Source organism: Monodon monoceros, unplaced genomic scaffold (assembly GCF_005190385.1).
Source record: "Monodon monoceros isolate NGI ecotype Baffin Bay Population unplaced genomic scaffold, NGI_Narwhal_1 Super_Scaffold_3, whole genome shotgun sequence".
NCBI lineage: Eukaryota > Metazoa > Chordata > Mammalia > Artiodactyla > Monodontidae > Monodon > Monodon monoceros.
Genome location: NW_021703780.1, coordinates 71,007,889 through 71,026,679, shown reverse-complemented (window position 1 = coordinate 71,026,679; position 18,791 = coordinate 71,007,889). Strand labels below are relative to the sequence as shown.

Genomic DNA, 18,791 nt, shown 5'->3' with positions numbered 1-18,791 from the left:
CCATAGAACAGAAGCTACCTAAAGAAAGAAGTAAAAACAACAGGGATATGAAAATCTCTATGAAAATGAAGAGCAAATATAGTAGGAGTCAATGAGTGAGAGCGCTGGATGGAGCAGAGACTTGAATGCTCAGAACTGTGTAGTGTTCCAGGAGAGAAGGTCCCAGGTAGATAAGGTAGATGGCTGGAGTGGAGTAGGGGAGAAGTAAGTGAAGACAAGGTAGTTAAATACCGGAGGCGGGGGGCGGGGGTGCTGTAATGAGATGTTTCCCCTTATGAACATTGGATCAGGCCAGAGTTATAGTAGAGAGAAAGAGACTGAGCCAGATGCCAAAGGCTTTAGCCAAGCAGGGGTTGTCAAAGGAGCAAGGGCTGTAATAGAGGATGGAATAGAAGTAGTTGGGAAATAGCATGGGGGAGCGAGGAGAATGTTGACTCCCCCTCCCAAATTTGTAGCAAGGAGAATGTTTGCTGAAACAGCCTGGTAGAAACTTAAAAGTATTCTAGACAAGCATTGTCCAATAGAACTTTCTGTAGTGATGGACATATCTGCACTGTCCAATAAGGTAGCTACTAGTCACATGCAGCTATTGAGCATTTAAAATGTGGCTAAGTGCAATAGAAGAACTGAATTTTAAATTTTATCTAATTAAAATGAAATATAAATAGCCACATATGATTACTGTCTTATTGGACAACCCAGCACTAGACTGTTCATTCATTTTACAGGTAAGAAACAGATCCAGAAATGTTAAATGCTGAATTGTTGACGAACTAGATAGGGGCAAAATTGGGATTAGAGTAATGAATCAGAGATGAAGCACTGAAAAATAAATGTAGAGGAAGAATTTTAAAGACTTAATAATGCAATTAATTTGGGGTATCAACAGTTTATAATTATTACCAACATTATTAAAAGATAATGATAATTCCAAAGGTGGAAGCCAAGGAGATTGAGGGGATACAATGGCTTTAATAATAATGGACAAGATAGGAATTTGGCAGGAAGGACACAGTTGATAAATTCAGTTTTTCACATATTTGATTAAAGAGGAATGTTTTAGATTAAGAGAGACCAAGAGGACATGGCAAGCCCAATGCATAGTCCTTGATTGAATTTTGGTTTGAATCAATCAGTTGAAAAGACATTTGTACAACTGAGAATATTTGAGTGTTGGCTGAGTGTTAGATGATATTAAGGAATTATTGGTAATTTTGTTAGATGTGATAATGTTCTTGTGGTTATATAGAAAAGTCCTTATTTTTAAAGATGAATATTGACATATTTGGATGTGAAATGCCATGATGTTTGTAATGATCTTTAAAATACTTTTAAAAAAGACTAAGTAAATATGGCAAAATATTAACATAGGTTAAATCTACGAGATGGGTATGTGAGTGTTCATAGTATTCTCTATTTTTTCTATTTCTCTTTTTTTATTAATAAAAAAGGTCTTATGACAACTTTATAAAATCAGGAGTATTTCATGTAATTTTTTAATAACAAAAGCTGACGTTTGTATAGGATTTTATTTTTTTTTCAATATATCATGTAGTTCCCCTCTCCCTTAATTCTATGAGAGGAAAATTATCCCTTTTTATAGATGAAGAGACTGAGAGTCAGAGATATTATATATTTGCTTACGTAGTAAGTAATTGACAGAACTAGACCTAGAATTAAGATTTTTTCTGGCTTCCATTCTAATACTTATTCCATTATATCATAGGAGATACTTTAATAAATAGAATAAATTTTTACCTGAGAAGGTTGAGATTTTTTTAAAATAAACATTTGAAAAATTATTGCCTTCAGCTCTGCCTTATGAGTGGAGAAATCATTCAAATGTCCCCTCAAATGAGTCTCATCTTTGAAGCAATGGACCTTTCCCAGGCCTCAGTAAGTTCATAATTTAATCTAACAGTAGTTTTTGTTTGTTCATTTATTCATTTGTTCACTTTGTCAATAAGTACTTTTTATTGTGTCAGAAAGCGAGTTAGGCACAAGGAATACAAAGATGAATAAGACACAGTGTATGCTCATTTAGGGAGGATGAGAACCATGCTAATAAATATATATATATTCCAGTACAGAGCTACATGTTAAGTGCTCTAAGAATATGGAGGGGGCGAGCACCCAAGAGAGGAATGGGTAGAGGAGGACGACAATGGAAAATGTTTGAGTGTTTGATCTGGTTTTGAGGGGTAAGACTTCTCCACAGAGACTTGTTGGGGCTGGGCATTCCAAATCATGACAAGATAACTTATAGAGACATGGAGCCATGCCATATCTGGGGAACTGTAACTGCAAATGGTTTCATCTAGTGTATGTGAATGCTGTAGAGGAAGATAGGAGCCAGATCATGAAGGACCTTATAAGTCATGCAAAGAATTAGTTAATAACTACAAGATTAGTAAAGGAAAACTTGTCTTTTTTCTGTAGCCTGCCACTGTAAGCCGCTGTGGCATGATTTATTTGGAGCCCTCACAGTTGGGATGGGAACCACTTGTGTCTTCTTGGTTGAATTCACTGAAAGGACCTCTACAGGAACCAGATCATCAAGCTCTTCTGAGAGGACTTTTTGACTGGTTAATACAGCCCACTTTAAGTCTTCGTAAGAAAAAATGCAAGGTAACACTATAATTCTCTTATACACTCAAATTTCTTTACTTTCCATTCAGTTTGACTAAGTCTAAAGTCAGAATGGTAGGATAAATAACTAAAATCAGTTTCTCCTTAGACTTGTAGTATCCACTTTTTTAAAAAATTGAAATATTTATTATGACAATCCATGATTCACATGCAGTTGTAAGAAATAATACAGAGAGATCCCACATACACTTCACCTAATGTCTCCCCATGGTAACATTTTGTAAGACTGTATTATAATATCACAACAAGGATATTGACATTGATAATATCTATTGATCTTATCTACACTTCCCTAGTTATACTTCTACTTGGGGTGTGTGTGTGTGTGTGTGTGTGTGTGTGTGTGTTTGTGTGCATGCATTTAATTTTTTAATTTTAAAAATAAAAGTTATAATACTTAAAGTGTACATGTTGATTTGATATACATATATGTAGTGAAATGATTACCACAGTCAAGCTAATTAACATATCTCCTCAAATAGTTAACATACTTTTGTGTGTGTGTGATGAGAGCACCTGAAATCTACTCTCTTAGCAAATTTCCAGTACTGGTACATATTGCATCAGGTATTATTAACTAAAGTCATCATGTTGTACATTAGATCTCTAGACTTATTCATCCTGCATAGATGTAACTTTGTACTATTTGCCCAGTATCTCCCCATTTCTCTCACCTCCCCACCACTGGTAACCTGTTTTACTCTCTGCTTCTTTTTATGTGTTCAACTTTTAGATTTTGCATACAAGTGAGATCATGCAGTTTTTTCCTTTCTATGTCTGGCTTATTTCACTTAGCATAAAGTCCTCAGGTTTTGTTTATGTTGTTGAAAATGGCAGGATTTTCTTTTTTAAGAATGAATATTATTCCATTATATATATACCACAATATCTTTATCCATTCATCCACCAGGGGACACTTAGGTGTTTCCATATCTAGGCTATTGTGAATAATGCTTCAATGAACATGGGAGCACAGATATCTCTTTGAGGTACTTATTTCATTTCCTTTGGGTGCTGTATCTAGAGGAGGCATTGCTGGATCATATTGTAGTTCTATTTTTAGTTTTTTGAGGATCCTCCACACTGTTTTCCATAATGGCTGGACCAATTTACACTCCCACCACCAGTGCATGAGGGTTCTCTTTTCTCCACATTCTCATCAACACTTATTATCTTTTATCTTTTTGATAATACCCATCCTAACAGGTGTGAGGTGATATTTCATTTTGGTTTTGATTTGCATTTCCTTGATGATTAGTGAGGCTGAGTGGCTTTTCATATATGTGTTGGCCATTTGTATGTTGTCTCTGGAAAAAAATGTCTATTCAGGTCCTATGCCCATTTAAAAAATTGGGTTGTTTGTGTTTTTGCTGTTGAGTTGTATGAGTTCCTTATATATTTAGGATATTAATTCCTTATTATATATATGATTTGCAGATATTTTTCTCCCATTCAGTAGGTTGCCTTTTCATTTTTTGATGGTTTCCTTTGCTGTGCGGAAAAGCTTATTAGTTTGATGTAGTCCCACTTGTTTATTTTTGTATTTTTGCCTGAGCTTTTGATGTCATATCCAAAAAAATCATTGCCAAGCCAATGTCAAGGAGCTTCCCCACCCCCACCACCATGTTTTCTTCTAGGAGTTTTATGGTTTCAGGTTTTACATTTAAGTCTAATCCATCTCAAGCTGATTTTTATGTCTAGTGCAAGGTAAGGGTCCCATTTCATTCATTTACATGTGGACATCCAGTTTTTTCAACACCAGTTATTAAGGAGACTATCCTTTCCTCATTGTATATTCTTGGCACCATTGCCAAAGATCAGCTGACCATATATGGTTGGGTTTATTTCTACTCTGTTCCACTGGTTTATATGTCCGTTTTTATGCCTCTACCATTCTGTTTTGTACTAGAGCTTTGTAATATAATTTGAAACCAGGAAGTGTGATGTGTCCAACTTTACCCTTCTCTCTTAAGATTACTTTGGCTATTTGAGGTCTTTTGTGGTTCCATACAAATTTTAGAATTGGTTTTTCTATTTTTGTAAAAAATGTCATTGGAATATTGATAGTGATTGCATTGAATCTGTAGCTCACTTGGGTAGGATGGACATTCTTCCCAATCCTTGAGCACAGAATATCTTCCCATTTATTTGTGTCTTCAGTTTCTTTCATTACTGTTTTATAGTTTTCAGTGTACAGATATTCCACATCCTTGGTTAAATTTATTCTTAAGTATTTTATTCTTTTTGATGCTATCATAAATGGGATTGTTTTCTTGATTTCCTTTCTAAATAGGTCATTGTTGATGAAAAGAAATGCAACTGATTTTTGTGAGTTGGTTTTGTATCCTGCAGCTTTATTGAATTTATTAGTTCTAAAATGTTGTGTCCCCCTTCCCTCCCATCTCCGTGGAGTCTTTAGGGTTTCTACAAATAGGATTATGTCATCTGCAAAGAGAGATAAATTTACTTCTTCTTTTCTGATTTGCATGTTTTTTGTTTCTTTTTCTTGTCTCATTGTTCTTGTCTCATTGTGCTAGTACTTCTGGCGCTGTATTGAATAAAAGTGGTGAGAGGGGGCATCCTTGCCTTGTACCAGATCTTAGGGGAAAAGCTTTCAGTTTTACCCAATTATGATTTTAACTCTGGGATTTTCATAAGCGGCCTTTATTTTGTTGCAGGGATTTTTATCATGAATGGATATTGAACTTTGTCAAATGTTTTTTTCTGAATCTCTTCAGATGATTATGTGGTTTTATGTTTCATTCTGTTAATGTGTTGCATCACATTGATTGATTTGCATATGTTAAACCAACCTAGGATCCCAGGGATAAATCCCACTTGGTTATGGTGTATTCTCTTTTTGATCAGCTGTTGAATTCAGTTTGCTAGTATTTTGTTGGGGATTTTTGCATCTACATTCATCAGAGATACTGACCTATAGTTTTTTGTTTTTTTGTTTTTTTCTTGTGGTGGCTTTCTCTGGCTGCTGGCTTCAGAGAATGAGTTCAGAAGTATTCCCTCTACTTGTACTTTTTGAAGAGTTTGAGAAGGATTTTTATTAATTCTTCTTTGAATGTTCGGTAGAGTTGTGAAGCTGTGAAGTCATCTGGCCCTGGGAGTTTTTGTTGGGAAGTATTTGATTACGACTTCAATCTCCTTATCTGTTATTGGTCTATTCAGGCTTTCTGTTTCTTCTCTATTCAGTTGTGGTAGGGTGTATGTTTCTAGGAATTTATTCATTTCTTCTAGATTATCCAATTTGTTTGCATATAATTGTTCATAATAGTTTCTTATTATTTCTTTTTATTTCTGAGTCATCCATTGCAATGTCTCCTCTTTCATATCTGATTTTATTTATTTGAGTCTTCTCTCTTTTTTCTTGGTTAGTCTAGCTAAGGGTTTGTTTATTTAGTATATTTTTTTAAGAAACCAACTCTTAGTTTTGTTGATTTTTTTTCTATTGTTTTTCTAGTCTCTATTTGATTTATTCCTACTCTGATCTTTATTATTTCCTTCCTTCTGCCAACTGTGAAATTAGTTTGCTCTTATTTTTCTAGTTCTTTGAAGTGTAAAATTAGGTTGTTTATTTGAGATCATTTTTCTTTTTTAATGAAAGTGTTCATTGCTATAAACTTCCTCTTAGTACTGCTTTTGGTGTACCTCATAAGTTTTGGTATGTATTATTTCCATTTTCATTTGTCTCAGGATATTTTTTGATTTCCTCTTTGACCCAGTGGTTGTACTTATGTTATTTAGTTTCCACATATTTGTGAATTTTCTCTCTTTTTTTTTTCTGATTTCTAGTTTTAATCCATTGTGGTCAGAAAAGATACTTGGTATAATTTCAATCTTCTTAAGTTTCTTAAGACTTGTTTTGTGATCTGACATGGGGTCTATCCTAAAGAGTATTCTTTGTGCACTGGAAAAGCATGTATATTCTTCTGCTCTTGGGTGAAAAGTTGTGTATATATCTGTTAGGTATATTTGGTCTATGGTGTTCAAGTTCACTGTTTCTTTACTGATTTTCTGTCTGGATATTCTATTCCTTATTGAAAATGGGATATTGAAGTCTTCTAATATTATTGTATTGCTATCAGTCTCTCCTTTCGTATCAGTTAGTATTTGTTTTATATACTTAGGTGCTCTGATGTTGGGTGCATATGTATTTACAGTTGCTTTATCTTCCTATTCAATTGATCATTTTATCATTATGTAATAATAACCTTCTTTGTCTCTAGAGATAGTTTTTGACTTAAAGTCTACTTCATATTATTTAAGTATAGCCATTTCTGCTTTCCTTTGGTTACGGTTTGCATGGAATATCTTTTTCCATCCCTTCATATTCAGCCTATGTGTGTCCTTAAATCTAAAGTGAGTTTCTTATAGACACCATACAGTTGGATCTTCGTTTTTTTTATCTATTCAGCTGCTCTGTATCTTTTTACTGGGGAGTTTAACCTATTTACATTTAAGCTATCTATTGATAGGAAAGAATTTACTATTGCTATTTTAAAAACTATTTTCTGTTTATCTTGTAGTTCTTTTGTCCCTCTTTTCTATCTTGCTGTCTTCCTTTGTGTTTTGTTTTGTTTTGTATTGATAGGATTTGATTCCTCTTTTTCTTTTGTGTAACTTCTATAAGTATTTTCTTTGTTGTTACCAAGGAGCTTACATATATTATCTTAAAACAGGGTACTTTAAGCTGATAACAACTTAATTCATTTACATGTAAGAACTCTCCACTTTTATCCCTCCTTTCCCCACATTGTAGGCTATTGATGTCACAATTAACATTTATTTATAGTATGTATCCATTAACATAATTTAGTTATAGTTGTTTTTAATACTTTTGTCCTTTAGCTTTTATAGTTGAATTAAAAGTGATTTTACACAGCACCATTATAGCAATATCCACCTTTGGTTTTTATTTTATTTTATTTAGTTAGTTATTTTTGTCTGTGTTGGGTCTTCATTGCTGTTTGCGGGCTTTCTTTAGTTGCGGTGAGTGGGGACTACTCTTCGTTGTGGTGCACGGGCTTCCCATTGCGGTGGCTCCTCTTGTTGCGGAGCACAGGCTCTAGGCACATGGGCTTCAGTAGTTGTGGCACATGGGCTCAGTAGTTGTGGTTTGTGGGCTCTAGAGCACAGGCTCAGTAGTTGTGGCACATGGGCTTAGTTGCTCCGCGGCATGTGGGATCTTCCCAGACCAGGGCTCAAACCCATGTCCCCTGCATTGGCAGGTGGATTCTTAACCACTGCGCCACCAGAGAAGTCCCCACCACGCTGTGGTTTTATATTGCTGAAGTTACATCCGAATAACCCAGAGGTAAAATTTATTCCAGCTATACTCTTTGGATTAAAATTATCGTGACTAAAGATTTAAAAATTCCATATTTTAAAGTTATTTTAGGGAATTCCCTGGCAGTCTAGTGGCTAGGACTTGGCGCTTTCACTGCCAGGGCCTGGCTTCAATCCCTGGTCAGGGAACTAAGATTCCACAAGCCAAGTGCCCCCCCGCCAAAAAAATAAATAAATAATAAAAGGATTTTAAATATGTACCTTTAAAAACTCACATATACATATAGTATTTTGTGAGAAAACTTTACATATTGTGTTAGTTTCCTGGGGCTGTTGTAACAAATTACTATACACTTGGTGACTTAAAGCAACAGAAATTTATTCTGTCACAGTTCTGGGGCCAGAAGTCTGAAATGAAGGTGTTGGCCAGAATGCGCTTCCTCTGGTAGCACTAAGAGAGACTCTTTACTTATCTCTTCCAGCTTCTTTTGGCTCCAGCCTTTTTTTGACTTGTGCCTGCATAACTCTAGTCTTTTTCTTCATGTTCACATGGCCTTCTACTCTCTGTGTCTCTCCACTATGTGACTTTTATAAGGATTTAGGACTTTGAATTTAGGGCCCACCAGATAATCCAGAATGATCTCCTCATCTTGAGACTTTAACTTAATTACATTTTCAAAGACCCTTTTTCCAAATAAGATCACCTTTGTGGCTTCCTGGGATTAGGATGTGGATATATCTTTTTGGGGACCACCACATAATAGAGAAGGGAAAAGAGTATTCAGTAGATTTTTATCCTAAAATACTATTTTGGAGATAGGAAAAATACCCTGCATAAAATAAAAGAAGACAATTTCACTTTATGAAGATTCTGTACAACATCTCATAGAAAAAATATACAAATAATCATTTTTCAGTTTCTAAAATTTTAAAGCTAATACTATACGTTGTAAAAAATACAAAATAGGGGCTTCCCTGGTGGTGCAATGGTTGAGAGTCCGCCTGCCGATGCAGGGGACGTGGGTTCGTGCCCTGGTCCGGGAGGATCCCACGTGCTGCGGAGCGGCTGGGCCCGTGGGCCATGGCCGCTGGGCCTGCACGTCCGGAGCCCGTGCTCCGCAGCGGGAGAGGCCACAGCGGTGAGAGGCCCGCATACCGCAAAAAAATAAATAAACTTCATCTTTCTGATAATGAGTGATAGATTTTCTTTTCATAATTCATTCCCATATTTTCCATAGCCAGTTAGTCCCCAGCATCTATTGATTTTTCCCTCATTGCTAACTTTCGTATCTGTCTTCTCTCCATCGCAGTTCCTCTGACCACCCTACTTCATCCTGTCATAATAGCTTCAGTTCTGACCTTCATCATTTCCTACCTGAATCAGTACAATAGAGCTACTCTGGTCCAGTCTACATCCTGCTACCAGAATGAGGATTCCAAAACACAAATTCATTCCATTTACTCCCCTACTTAAAACCCTCCATTGGAACCCTCTTCGTCTTAGCATGACATCCTTAACATAGCCTATAATGCCTTTCAGGATCTGACCCCTGTCTGCTTCTCAGGTTTTATTTCTTGCCATTCCTCTCTCACACCCTCTTTTCACATCCTACAGAATCCCTTTAATACTCTGTGTCCACTCACATCTCCATGTCTGTATATATGTTGTTTCCCCTGCCTTGAACATTATTCCCTTCTGCACCTGGTTAACTCACACTTTCCTTCTAAATTCATCTCAGCTATTCCTTCATCTGGGAAATCTTCCTTGATTATTCCTCTCCTATTTCCCTCCTTGTCTTCCTACCTGGGTCTGGGCTAATTGTTTATCCCAAGTAATCTAGTAGCCTCCCACTACCTTGGGACTTACTCTGTCATGTCATTATTATACCATATTATTTTAGTCTATTTAATTTCAATATCACTTCTTTTCAGAGATCATGTGTTTTATTTTCATATCTCCTAGCTTGGTATATAGGTATACTGTGTTTTTGATAAATGTTTGTTGAATAAACAGATGAATAAATGGGTGTTACAAACTTCTTTTCTACTATCTCTAGAGCATTGTTTATTCTCTTACTAGTTTTCATTTCTCAAAGAATTCAGAATAAGAATATGTTTTGCATAACTGTGTAATGTAATATGCTAGACTAAAATATTTGAGAGATTTTTATCATGCCTACAATTTAAATTCCTTAAGTTTAAATTTTATAAAGACCTTAGGAAAACTACATTTTTTAAATGAAATGTTTATTTTCTTTTATTATGTAAATAAGATGAAAGTAAAGTATCTTATTCTTTTCACTTTGAAGGAACTGATTCCTACAAGCGATAGCAATGTAGTTGTATCTCTCACACGCCTCTTTGAAGTACTCCTGTGTAATGTGGTAGAAAACGATCCTACCAGCAAGCACATTCGTGTTTGGATTATGGTTGGTTTTATACTTATTGTGTTTTTTAATTATGGAATAAAATATGCCTCTGGCAAATGATACTTGTGTTGAGAAAGACATTACAAGACCTAGAGCGGTTTTTTGGTGAGCACCAAAAGAATACCTGAAGACATTAAAGTTGCCCTGACCTGGTATTCTGATTTAAAAAACGATTTAGAGAAAGTAAAATATGTCAGAATGAATCAAGACACCCTATTACTTATGAAAGATCATAATTTGATAAACACTTAATAAGGTGACAATATTAAACCAATATGGACTTCAGGTGAATTGATCTTGTCTAAATGTTAAGCTAGAGTTAGGCTACAACAAACTGGCTATGAAAGACTAGGAGCAGGCATCCAACCAGCTGGGTGGAGCATTGCAGGCAGAATTCATAGAGGATATATGTAGGAAGGAGTCAGTGGTCCAGGTTAGTTAATGTCTAGAGATCATAGAGAATGGCAGAGAATAAGGCTCTCAGGGAGCCAAAGGAAAGAGATGTTCTGTGCTCTTCCCTGGTCTATACTACTTTCCTATCCACCACCTTATTCTCAAATACCTCGATCTCCTCTTTCAATCTATCTTCTATTCTACTCTGTGGTAATAGCAGTTCCCTCCCATGGTTTTCCCTTCACTTTGTTGCCACAGAAAATTTTCTCTCAAAATATTTTTGATAGATTTTTCTAACTAGATAAGGCATGTACCTAGAGCAAAATTCAAAAGAGCAAAGTAAGTTTTCCACCCATACCAGTCCCCCAGCCACCCTCAAGGCAACCACTATTACCAGTGCCTCATGTAGCCTGCTAGACATATTTGATACATATCCTCTTCTATATGTATACATATTTTATACATGTTAGCGTACTATACATACTGATTTGCATCTTTTCTCACAATATATTTTGGAGATCTTTCCATATCAGTATTGGGTTACCTTTTTTTTTTTTTTTTTAAATAGCTACATGTATTCCAGCGTATGTAGCATATTCCAATTAAGCTGACTTCTATTGAAGAACATTTGGGTTGCTTCAGATATTTTGCTACCACAAACAGTGTTGCAGTAAATATTCTTGTACATATATCGTTTTGTCCAGTGGGAATATATTTGAAGATAAACTCCTAAAAGAGAAATTCCTAGGTCATTTGGCATGAGAATTTTAATTTAGATACATAGTGCCAGAGGAATGATTCGTTACGTGACTTAGATGTGCTCCATTCTACTTTATTTGTAAATCTGACCTTTTCCAAGTAGATTAATTAGAACTTAATGTACTATATTTTAGTTAATCTGTTAAAATTTCCTTTTAAATAGTTTAAATTAGTTTTTCTTTTTAACCAACAGGCTTGCTTTATATTTTCTTTGATTTGGTCCATTGGAGGAAGTTGTGATACAGATGGTCGCATTGTTTTTGACATTTACATACGATTAGTCATATTGGGAAAAGATGAAAGCAACCCAATACCTGACTCTGTGGGTAAATGGGAATGCCACTTTGATGAAAAAGGCCTAGTCTATGACTACATGTATGAGGTATGATATAAAATGCTTGTTATGATAAGCTGTAAAACACAAAGTCTTAGATCAGCAGTCAAAAGTGGGTTCCCATCCTAGAGTTACTTTGACTCCTGTGGTTAGCATTTTAGTCCCTTCTCTTCAGTTTCTCCTCCTATAACTTGTGGACAGTATAGATAAACTTATTTTGAGAATATTTTATAATTTCAGATTTAAATTAAATCTATTTTCTCCAATTTAAAAAAGAATTCACAAGAAGATTCTTTTAAACAGTAAGCATTTGCATAATTATTTGATTCATGCAAATTTTACTTCACAGTGCCATAAGATCTGGATAGAGACTTATTACAATTTTACCTAAACCTAGAAATACAACTGACTAGCACAGCCAGGACTTGTACCCAGCTCTCCTGATTGCCAGTGCAGAAATCTTTCCCTAAAACCATGTTAACACAGAATTTTAAGAATATGACCAGAAAGAGAGTTTCATCCTCATTAGTCACAGTGGGAAGTGAATAGAATAACCTCTAAAACTAAAAAATCAAGAAGTGATAACACAAGCATATTCTTTAAGAATTGAAGGTAAATATCAAAATATCCAGCTTAAAGAGGCAAAGGTAGTTGCTGTTAGAGAGGAGAAAAGAGTGGGAAACTGCTGTTTTTCCTTAACCTTGTAAACTTTTGACTCTAAAATAGTGCATAAATAACTTTGATAAAAATAAAAGCTAAAACCTAAGAAATTAAGAATATGAATTACTGAAGAAACACTCACCCAAACTTGCAAAATTACCGTCACCCAGACACAAACCATATACATATACAACTTGCCAGAAAATATTTAAAGATTCTTAGATGCCAGCCATAGCACTGGAGTCCAAGAGACCTCCCTCTTTGCCAGGTGCTAACTCTTTTGTTGACTGATGGTGAGAGGCCTTAGGATCTCCAGGGAAGGGCAGGACAACTTGGAGAGGAAGATATCTGTGTGGGGGAGGGTGGATTCCCTAATCAGGATCACTTAGGGCATCAAGACAGCAGCTGTTTAGCCCCTGGTTCAGAAGAACTTCAGTAATGTAACAATCAGTCCAGCCATTCCAATATGTCCTGGCTGAGAATCAGCCTGGATCAATATGCCAAAGAGAATAATTTTAGAGAAACAAATACGAGTTTATTTGATATTTTGTTTCTAGTTAGATTATTGCCCATTTACTTTAAAATATGAAAACATTAAGCCAAAGTCCTGTCAATTGTAACTTCAGCCACATCAGAGTGGCTCTCAGATAAATTCTTGATATATGCACAAGGACATCTTGAAGTCAGTCTGGAAAGATTAGAGTGTTAAGAGGACAGGGACTTCCCTGGTGGCACAGTGGTTAAGAATGCATCTGCCAATGTAAGGGACACGGGTTAGATCCCTGGTCTGGGAAGATCCCACAGGCCGCGGAGCAACTAAGCCCATGTGCCACAACTACTGTGCCTGCACTCTAGAGCCCGCAAGCCACAGCTACTGAGCCTGCGAGCCACAACTACTGAGCCCATGCACCACAACTATTGAAGTCCGCGTGCCTAGAGCCCATGCTCCACAACAAGAGAAGCCACTGTATTTCACAATAAAAAGGAGGAAAAGGCTGTAAAGTTTTTAAAAGCAAATATGATAACTGTGCTAAAAAGAGCCTTTTAGATAGCAAGTGCATGGTTATAATACTTTAAAATTTATGTTCTCTTATAGTTGAAAAACCGAGGTCGCTGGATCCACTGGAATGAATTAATTAAAAGTACTAATTTAGGAGATAAATGTGTCAAGATTCAAGATATCATAGTCCCTACAATGGATACAATTAGATATACATTTCTAATGGATTTGAGTATTACCTATGCAAAGTAAGAAACTCTATTATAAACATGCATTTTAAATATTATAGTACCTTTCTAATAGGATCATAGGATTTTTTAAAATATTTTTTTTTATTTTTATTTATTTTTGGCTGTGTAGGGTCTTTGTTGCTGCACACGGGCTTTCTCTGGTTGCGGCGAGTGGGGGCTACTCTTTGTTGTGATGTGCGGGCTTCTCATTGCAGTGGCTTCTCTTGTTGCGTAGCACGGGCTCTAGGCGCACGGGCTTCAGTAGTTGTGGCACGCAGGCTCAGTCGCTGTGGCTTGCGGCGTCTAGAGAGCAGGCTCAGTAGTTGTGGTGCACGGGCTTAGTTGCTCCATGGCAAGTGGGATCTTCCCAGACCAGGGCTCGAACCCGTGTCCCCTGAATTGGCAGGCGGATTCTTAATCACTGTGCCACCAGGGAAGCCCAGGATCATAGGATTTTTGAAGTGAACTTTGAGGTCATCCATTTTCAGATAACTAGGACCCTGAGGGACTAATTGACATTTCCATAGTGACATCTGTTACTTGTGGTAAACCTGAAATCCAGGTTTCCTATTGCCCACTTCAAAGTCTTTACCATCATACGGCTCATATGCCATATGCCGTATGCTCATAAGCCATCTTTTATTTCTTTTATTTGTAATAGCAGATTAAAAGTCAGTTACAGTGTTACTGTTAAAAAGGTATGCATTCTACTCACAGGTTCATTGTACTCCTGAGGGATCAGACTAACCATGATCCACATTTTCCCATTTGGCGTTTTTGAGATCTGTCCTATGCTAGTTCTTCATAACTTAAGACGAGCATAAAAGACTCAGACTTAAATAAGAAGAGCACATCAAAAAAGATGAAAAGCCTAGCACGTACCATAGACATATCCATACCAATTTTCTTAATAACACTTTTATAGTTATTTTTCTTTGAAACACTAGCCATAATTTATCATTAATATTATTTAAACTGGGGCTTCCCTGGTGGTGCAGTGGTTAAGAATCTGCCTGCCAATGCAGGGGACATGGGTTCAAGCCCTGGTCTGGGAAGATCCCATATGCCACGGAGCAACTAAGCCCATGTGCCCCAATTACTGAGCCTGCGCTCTAGAGCCTGTCAGCCACAACTACTGAGCCTGTGGGCCACAAGTACTGAAGCCCACACACCTAGAGCCCGTGCTCCACAACAGGAGAAGCCATGGCAATGAGAAGCCCACGCACCACAACGAAGAGTAGCCCCCGCTCGCCACACCTAGAGAAAGCCTGCGCACAGCAATGAAGACCCAATGCAGCCAAAAGTAAAAAAATAAATAAATAAAATTATTAAAAAAATATTATTTAAACTGGACAAGCTTACATTATATACATGAATGTCATGGTTTATTTGTTTTTGATGAAGAACCTGTTTCTGCGTGAATTTTGTGACAGTTTTATCCTGTTTATTAAAAAAAAAGAAAAATAGCTTATGAGGGAACATTATTTTATCCCTATTTTGTACCCATAGTTGCATTTTTGCATTTAGAGGGTAATATTAAAAACTTCATTAAGCAAGGAAAGTACTTGTCAATGCTGGGGAATTCCTGGTACAGGAATTCTCTTGTTCCATGAACCATTTGTCAGAATAATGCTTTTGAATGAATAAGTACAAACATAGGATTATAAAGCAAACTACATATTAAAATATATTTATTAAAATATTGAACAGATTTGAGCTATAGTAGTAGTAATGTGCTTTTTATTAACACATTAAATAATAAGATCCAGCCGTGAGTCTGATGATGATCATAATTTTGAAGAAGCAATGGGCATAAGTGATATTTTTGAGATACCTCTAACAATTGTAATATTTAGTATAATATCTGTGATTTCTACTGATGACAAATATTAACAATATTATTATTGATAATAAAGTACACAGGTACTATATTATAAATTGCTCCATTTTAGTTAAGGGTAGTGAAAGTAAAGGTATAAACTCTATGTCATCTAAGTTCACAAACTCTCAATATTGTCTAAGAATTTCTTCAGTTTGATCCATGAACCTCAAGTTAAGAACAGTGTTTATTTAGTAAAATTATTTTAATAAATAGTTTTCCATAGCATGTTACTCAGACTGGCAAGCGTAGATGAATTCTCAGGCATCACTGTAGTTCTAAATGATCTTTTTTTGTTTATAGTATTAATTTTATGTTTCTACTTCAATGATAATTTTAAAAATTAATATTATCATTATTTGGGTCATATAGATGACTCTTTATACCTGATTACTGCTGCTCAGTTTTAGTGCCAGCCTTTGTGTTTGTCTTTATGTAGCATGTGATGCCAAGTTGTCAGTTAAAGTGACAGTATTTAATTTTTAATTCAGTATGTCTCAAACTGGGATTCTCCAGGGTTCTGTGAACATAAACTCTTAGGATTTTTTTTTTCCCTTTAAAATTAGTTCAGACCACTCAAAAATGAGAAACCCTGCTTTTGAAACCCTTGGAATAGGGAATTCCTTAGAGTTTGCTTTTAGACAAGTATTTTCAGTTAGTAACACTGACTTGATTCAAAAATGCTATTAATGGGCATATATAACCGTTACCTTTAGAATTCATTGTTATTTAGTTTCTCACAAAAACTTTGTGCTATTGAGATAACTGCGAAACACTTTCAACCTCTCTTATTGTCATCATCCTATTAGTCTATTCCACACAGCACCCTCTTGCCTGTATCTCTAACTAAAAAGTACAAATACATCACTTTTCTGAGGAGACAAACTTTGGCTTTTTTTTTTTTTTTTTCTGAAAAGTTAAGCATGTTACTACTCGTTTTATGAGTGTTTTTGCATATAGCAATGTTACATTTGTTCAAATCATAGTATGTTACTATTTAAATTTCAGTAAGTAAGCAAAACTGTGTGCCAATTGTTACTTTCACCGGTCTTTTATGAAATTACAATGATAAATTGAAATGTGAGTTTTTGGATGAAGTTGATTTGATTACTATTTAGGTTTTCAACTAAATCCAGCCTCCTTTAATTGAAATGTATTCTGACTTTTTCTCCTTTTGAATGATATGTTCACTGTTTCATTAAGGCCGCTACTTTTTGTGGGTCCAACGGGTACAGGAAAATCAGTGTATGTGAAGAATAAGCTGATGAATCACTTGGAAAAGGACCTGTACTTTCCTTTTTATGTTAATTTCTCCGCACGGACCAGTGCCAATCAGGTTCAGGTTAGTTAAAAGCCAGAAACATGGATCTATAGTTATTAATTTTTTGCCTTTTTGATTAGCATTTAAAATGTATTTTAAATGAGCAGCTGTGTAAATCCTCTATGAATTTAAATAAAACTTCAAAATTTCTTTTTGGCATTACAAGTAAGTTTTAAAAATCAGATTTTAAGGACAAAAGTTCAAGAGAACATTTTTGCATTAATACTGAATTGTTGAGCTTTGTCATCATTTTTTTCAAGCCCAAGAAGCAACAATTGATTTCTTAACTGGAGAAGTAAAGGAGAAGGGAGGGAGGGTGGAAGAGAGAGAGGGAAGGAGAGAGAGAAGGAGACAAGGGGAGAGAGAGAGAGAGAGAGAAAACTTGTTCTTTCGAGACTCTCCTAGATGGTCCCCTAGGGGTATTTGCTGCCTACTGAAGTTCTGTCAGTGAAAGATCTTTCAAACCATATACTGTTTATTGTATGACCTTCTGTGACAGGAAACTGTGCATCCCACCCTTTACCCCCAGAGGTACCAAGATGAAAGTACTGCATGAGATCTTTTCTAATCACCATTTTTATCATCCATTCCTAAATTTATATCTGTCCATTCTCTCCTGATCTATGGTGCTCATTTTCGTTGTTTTAAGCCAGTAGAATTCCCTAATTTCAAAATACTACAGATTTAGATTAGTGCTTTTAGATATTAAGTTAAAGTTAATAGATATGTTGGGGTATCCAATATAGAAAATATTTTGTGTGTGTGTGTGCATATGTGTGTATACAATATAAATATATAAATAGGTGTAACAATTGGTTACATATAAACATGTAACAATTCTGAGCACATAGAAGGATTTCAATATATGCTCTCTGAATGATGTTGAATATGAAGTTTGGTATAACCCTAAAATGAATAAATATAAATGAATAAACATGCACATAGTGTTGCTTGGCATTATTTCCTTACATAATTAGACTGTTAAATTTCTTTTTTTTTTTCTGGTGTTAAGTATGGCTTTAAATATACTACTATTTCTTTTTTAAATTTTAGAACATTATTATGGCTAGGCTGGATAAAAGACGCAAAGGAGTTTTTGGACCACCTATGGGAAAGAAGTGCATAATTTTTATAGATGACATGAATATGCCTGCATTGGAGAAATATGGAGCTCAACCTCCTATTGAATTATTACGACAGTTTTTTGACTGTGGGAATTGGTAACTATTTAATTAAAGTCTTAAGTAGCCATGCTGAAGTTATTTCTTGTTCTCTTTTTCTATTTTAATTTCTCACATCAAAATAATACATTTTCTCAAATTACTTATGGAAGAAAATGGTTGCTCAGATTTTCCTATAAAGAAAATTTTAGAAGACTTTTCTATACCTTTTTATACCATGGAAGAATAATCCAGTATTAATTTTTGTCCTTTTTATCTACTACTTTCAATTATTAAATATAATTTACAAATTACATCTTTCACCATCACCCAGCACTGAGAATTTGTGGGTAGCCTCCAACCTAAGTAACCGTAATCAGCACCCTATGTTTCTACCATTTTAAAATTCTTTATATTATCTATAACTATTTGGGACTACTGTATCCTTGGGATGGCTTGGTTTTGACAGCAATTTCGTAGATAACTCTTCCATTCCTCCCACCCTATTTTATGATAACATGGTTAGTTTCCAACAAATAAGACATTGTATCTTTTAGTTCGGATTAATAATTCTTCATTTCCTCCTGTTAAAATACTTTCCTAATCCCTAATATCCCATGATTTTTATCTCAAGGCAAGGGTAACCTAACTGTGAAGCTAAGTCATATTTTGGGATTAT

General features: G+C 35.5%; 1 protein-coding gene across 26 annotated transcripts in view; it reads left to right on the top strand.

Annotated features, from left to right (window-relative positions):
• Positions 1-18,791, top strand: part of DNAH12 (dynein axonemal heavy chain 12) — a 232,905-nt gene that overhangs the window by 136,150 nt on the left and 77,964 nt on the right. For 24 of the 26 annotated variants that reach the window (XR_003796539.1, XR_003796540.1, XR_003796541.1 and 21 more), the window contains 7 exons: positions 1,813-1,896; positions 2,440-2,628; positions 10,257-10,376; positions 11,722-11,910; positions 13,619-13,770; positions 16,835-16,973; positions 18,006-18,172. Coding sequence is in view for 21 of the 26 variants with exons in the window: in XM_029241697.1 (XP_029097530.1) it covers positions 1,813-1,896; positions 2,440-2,628; positions 10,257-10,376; positions 11,722-11,910; positions 13,619-13,770; positions 16,835-16,973; positions 18,006-18,172 (1,040 nt within the window). In the remaining 5 variants the exon portion in view is untranslated. Of the gene's footprint in view, positions 1-1,812; positions 1,897-2,439; positions 2,629-10,256; positions 10,377-11,721; positions 11,911-13,618; positions 13,771-16,834; positions 16,974-18,005; positions 18,173-18,791 lie in introns of those variants that run through there. The other 2 variants (XR_003796543.1, XM_029241709.1) reach the window with 2 other exon arrangements.